Below are 5,039 nucleotides of genomic sequence, written 5' to 3'. Positions count from 1 at the left end.
CCTAAGGGGATGTGGGAATGGGTAAACTCAAGGCAGGTTTGCTTAAATCTGGTCATATGGACCCCCAACAGCACCTGCTGCCAACACAGCTCTGCAGGATGAGATGGGAGAAATGTGTCCCCCACGCCCTGCCCATACCTATCACTTCTCAGTCCGTTCCTTAAATCCTTTCCCCATGCTCTGGTGAGCCACTGTCTCAGCAGCCCTGCAAAGTCCTGAGTGGTCCATACATCGAGCTGTGTGCTGCAGGTGGACATAGCAGCTGAAATAATGTGAGTCATTCCCAGGGCCTTGGGCAGAGCCATCCAGGCCCAGCACTGGTCACTGTTTCAGGTCATTGTTGATAACCACATTGTCATGCATGTCGCAGTAAGTTGTCATCTTCTTCCTTTTGCCAAAGGTGGAGAAGCTGTTCTTGTTCTCCCGGCCCAAGAAAAGCGGCCCATCTTTGCTGGAAAGCAGAGTGGGGGTGCCGGGGATGTAGACATTGTGCTGATAATCCAGGGCTGGGATGTGTTCAGGGTACAAGGGGCTGTATTGTGGTGTCCAGGTGCTGTTGGTACCTGCCGAAGCCTTCTGAAACTCTGAAGAAAAGATGAATGGGAGACTGGCTCAGGGGAGATCACAGCCACAGCCCACTGGGACAGTCGCATACATGTCCCAGGGTGCAAGCCAGTGGCCATGTATCACCAACCTCCCTTCTGGAGCCTGGACTCTCCTTCCACCCCACAAAACTCTACCTCTACTAGGAAAAGGGATGTGTCCCCACCACTGTGACAAGAGGGTCTGGTGTTCCCAGCCCCAGCACCCCAATACTAACCAGAGACAGGGGTCACCAGCGTGCACAGCCTCTCATGCTCCTTCTGGAGAGCTCTGCGGACTTCCCCCACATCCTCCAGGCTCTGGGAGCTAAGGAGAAGAGACAAGTTCAAAGCTGCATCAGAGATAACCTCCCCGGCCCCACATCCCCCTTCCACCTGGTCCCTCCACTCCCACAGGGCTGTATTTGGTACCTCTTCAGGGCGGGTCGCTGCGTGCTTGGAGGCAGCCAGTCCGTGTTGGGCTGCTTGATCTGGAAAACACAGGGGAGGGCAAGGCTGGTTATTGGGGCCCTCTACTAATCAGCCCCAGGACCCTCTGTTAATCAGCTCAGCCCTGCCAGCACCAGGCTTCAGCAGCCAGGGATGCAGGAGTCCATCTTGTCTTTTGTGGAGAAGCAAGCACCACGTTCCTATTTTACGGAAACTGAGGCAGTGTTGAACCAGCCTGTCCCCTTCTGGACCTTCCCCACCCTCCCGAGACATTTGGGTCATCTGCAGCTTGCTCTCTGTCTCTGGGAGTTTAATTGCAAAGGTTTGTCCTTCCAGGGAAAGAGAGCGCCTTTTCTTATTTCTGTTAATTTTAAAAAGCCTTTTTTGCAGGCGCAGTGGTAACTTAGCCCAGGTCTCAGGCATCAAAGGGTGAGAGGTGCAGAAATTGGCTGCATACCCTATGTCCCAGGGGGGCTGCAAACAACTAGGGGAAAATCACATTAACGTATTAGAGAAGTGAGTCCAGCGGTGCAAGGAGATGCACGGGGAGAGGCTCTTGGCAGTGAGTCTTGGGCTCTCCTTGGAAGGGCTGTTTTATTAAAAGTCAGACGTAAGTGGATTAGACGCCTCATCACTCTCCATCCTTGTAATCGCGTTTCAGAAAGAGTCTTTCATCGGGAAAATTAGACATTCCTCATTTCAATACCTAACAAATGTTGACATCAAAATCCCACCCCGAAGACCCCACTCCTTCACCGCCAGCACAGCCAGGCCTGGTGCCAGAACCAGGGATATGAGAGCTGCCAGTGGGGCCCGGGCCAGTCCCAGGTGCAGCAGCGGGACGCTGCAGATCCCAGTTGGCACAAGGGAAGCAGAGTGGCAGTGACACTCAGGCTGTCCCAGCATGAATTGCCCACCCACACGAAGGAGATGCCACTCCCATCATCCCACCCCTCTGGGACACTGGAGCATATCCATTGACCCCAATGGGGGCAAAAAGCAGCAGGAAGATATTTCCTCTTGCCTCAGCTGAGCCTGATGCTCCCCTGGTAATTAAACACATCAGGAAGCTTGGTGGAGAGCTTCCTGCTGCCCAGCGGCTCCTAATTCCCACACTGATCAAAGGCACTCCGGGAAAAGCCGTGCCTGGTTTCTCTCATGGCAGAAGCTGAGGGAGGGGGCTGTGGGGGAGTATTTAGCACTGGTAAGCACCACCGGGCATGGCGTTACCTGCTTGGAGACCTGGAGATGCTGGCCTGGATGGGACCGCTTCCCGGGATCCTTCTCATTGTTCCAGGGTGGGCTGCAGGGTTTGAGGAACATGAAGTCACTCTGGGCAGACTCAGGACCAAGGCAGACCTTGTAGCAGTAGCCCGGGGGGCCACCCCCAGGCATGTCAGGACAGGTGGCAGCCGTGGTCCCCACGGGGGGCTGCACTGTCAGGTTGGATGTCTTCAGGCCATCAGAGGAGGGTCTGGACCCGGGGCAGCAGTGGCAGTGGGGCAGTGAGCAGCCATCACCTTGGCGGGAGCGCCGCACTCCATGGCACCGAATGGCTGTGAGGATGAGGATGGCTAGTAGAAAGGTGAAGGAGATGGAGCCCAGGGAGACAAGGAGGTAGAGGGTGAGTGGGGAGGATGAGGAGGCCTCTGGGGGGAGGCTGAACTCGCTGAAGTCAGAGAGAGTCTGAGGCATGGTCTCCACCACTGAAAGCAGGAGGGACACGGTGGCTGAGAGAGCTGGCTGCCCACCGTCACGCACCTGCACCACCAGCCGCTGCCGGGTTGCATCCTGCTCCAGAAAGGAGCGGAGGGTGCGCAGCTCACCCGTATCTGGTGCCACGCTGAAGAGGGTGAAGTCAGTGGCCTGGAGGAGCTGGTAGGAGAGGCGGGAGTTCAGTCCTGCATCCGCATCCACTGCTGACACCGTGCCCACGAGGTAGCCAGGCCCGGCTGATCTTGGCACCAGCTCAGTGGCCACAGAGCCGTTGCGTGGCATGGGGGAAACGATGACCGGAGCATTGTCGTTCTGGTCCAGCACAAAGATGTGGACGGTGACGTTGGCGCTGAGTGGGGGGAATCCCGCGTCTTGTGCTTGTACCTGGATCTGGAAGCTGCGGATCTGCTCGTAATCGAGGGAGCGCAGGGCATACATGTGCCCACTGTCTGAGTTGATAGACACGTAGGTGCCTACGGGCATGCCATGGATGTGCCCATCGGCAATGGAGTAGGACAGGTAGGCATTCTGTTGGCAGTCAGGGTCCAGCGCGCTGACAGAGCAGATGGAGGCACCTGGCGCATTGTTCTCCATCACGTAGACACTGTAGGAGGGCTGGAGGAAGCGTGGGGCGTTGTCGTTCACATCGGACACTGGGATGGTGAGGGTGCTGTGGGTCAGCAGGGCGGGGGAGCCCATGTCCCTTGCTGTGATGCTTATGTTGTACTCAGGCACAACCTCCCGGTCCAGCGCCTGTGTGGTAACCAGTGTGTAGTAGTTGCGGAAGGAGGAGCGGAGCTCGAAGGGCACATCAGGGCCGACCTCACAGCTCACACGCCCGTTGTCCCCAGAGTCCCGGTCCAGAACACTGATGACAGCGATGACGGTGCCTGGTGGGGCATCTTCCAGCACAGGCGTGGACACAGACGTGAGGGTCACCTCTGGCGCATTGTCATTCACATCGAGGAGGTGCACAAGCACCCGGCAGTGCACGGCCACGGCTGAGGGTCCACGGTCCTTGGCTTGCACATAGAGCTCATGGAGGTTTGCCCGCTCATAGTCCAGAGGGCCCTTCAGCAGCACCTGCCCACTGCGGGGCTCCACATAGAAGAGCTCCCGCACGCGTGGTGGTGCGTGCCCACTGAAAGAGTACTCGATCTCCCCGTTGGGGCCCTCATCCAGGTCAGTGGCATTGAGCTGGATGACCAGGGTGCCGGCAGGGGCATCCTCAGGAAGGCTCACGCCGTATGAGGGCTGGTCAAAGGCAGGCACGTTGTCGTTGGCATCCAGCACTGTGATGAGGATGTGAGCCGTGCCTGAGCGCTCAGGGACACCGCCGTCGAGAGCAGTGAGCAGCACTTGGTGTGCGCGTTGCTGCTCGCGGTCGAGGGCGCGCTCCAGCACCAGCTCTGCAAACTTGCTGGCATCACTGCGCGTCTGCACCTCGAGCGAAAAGAAACTGTTGGGGCTGAGCTGGTAGGTGTGCACTGAGTTGGTACCCACATCAGGATCCTGAGCGCTCTCGAGAGGGAAGCGGGCACCGAGCACAGCGGACTCAGCCACCTCCAGCACATACTCTTGCCAGGGGAAGGTGGGAGCGTGGTCATTAATGTCCAGCACCTCCACCTCGACACGGTAGAGCTCCAGCGGGCTCTCGACGAGGAGCTGCAGGTGGAGCAGACAGGTCCCCCCAGCCTCGCACACTTCCTCCCGGTCAATTCGCTCGTTCACGAAGAGGATCCCGTTCTCCAGGTTCACCTCCAGGTGCTGCCTGGCCCCGGCCCGTGACACGATGCGGAACCGCCGCGCCGACAGGGTGGACACGTCCAGCCCCAGGTCCTCGCCCAGGTTGGCCACGAAGGCTCCGTGCTCCAGCTCCTCCGGCACGGCGTAGCGCAGCTGCCCGCCCGCCGGCCGCGGGGCGGGGGGCCCGGCCAGCAGGAGGAAGAGGGGGGACAGGAGGAAGAGCTGCCCCCGCCCGGAGCCTGCCCTGGCCCCCATGGCCCCGCAGCCCTCCCGGAGATGCGAGGTCCCACCCGCGCCGCCGCGTACCCCCTCGCACGTCCAAAGAGTTTCGGGCTCCCGGCGGCGGCCCGGAGCCGGGGGGGCCGAGCCGCGGCCACCGGCGGCCGCTTAACCCTTTCCCTGCTGGCCCCGGGGAGGGGATGCGGTCCGGGCCCCGGTGCCACACGAGAGTCGGTCTCCCGCGCCGGACGCACCTGGGGAGGGGGCTAGCCCCAGGGAGGTCCCGTTAACGGCGGTGGGAGCTCCAGGGAGCCCGATCGCTGCCCG

The 5,039-nt window shown here is 60.0% G+C and overlaps 1 protein-coding gene across 1 annotated transcript; it reads right to left on the bottom strand.

Annotated features, from left to right (window-relative positions):
- Positions 1-321: 321 nt before the first annotated feature.
- Positions 322-4,748, bottom strand: LOC104328284 (protocadherin-10-like). The gene is made up of 4 exons (XM_009933278.2): positions 2,262-4,748; positions 1,014-1,072; positions 821-909; positions 322-584 (listed from the first exon to the last, which is right to left on the bottom strand). The coding sequence occupies exons 1-4, from the start codon at positions 4,746-4,748 to the stop codon at positions 322-324; spliced, it is 2,898 nt and encodes a 965-aa protein (XP_009931580.2).
- Positions 4,749-5,039: the final 291 nt, after the last annotated feature.

The sequence above is a fragment of the Opisthocomus hoazin genome, chromosome 23, assembly GCF_030867145.1.
Source record: "Opisthocomus hoazin isolate bOpiHoa1 chromosome 23, bOpiHoa1.hap1, whole genome shotgun sequence".
In the NCBI taxonomy this organism is placed as follows: Eukaryota; Metazoa; Chordata; class Aves; order Opisthocomiformes; family Opisthocomidae; genus Opisthocomus; species Opisthocomus hoazin.
This window is presented reverse-complemented; position numbering and strand designations above follow the sequence as displayed.

Coding starts and splice junctions, on each gene's coding strand:
- LOC104328284 (XM_009933278.2), bottom strand. CDS start 4,748: ATGGGGGCCAGGGCAGGCTCCGGGCGGGGGCAGCTCTTCCTCCTGTCC. Junction 1,073..2,261: donor ATCTCCAGGTCTCCAAGCAG/GTAACGCCATGC, acceptor TGTGTTTTCCAG/ATCAAGCAGCCCAACACGGA. Junction 910..1,013: donor CAGCGACCCGCCCTGAAGAG/GTACCAAATACA, acceptor TCTTCTCCTTAG/CTCCCAGAGCCTGGAGGATG.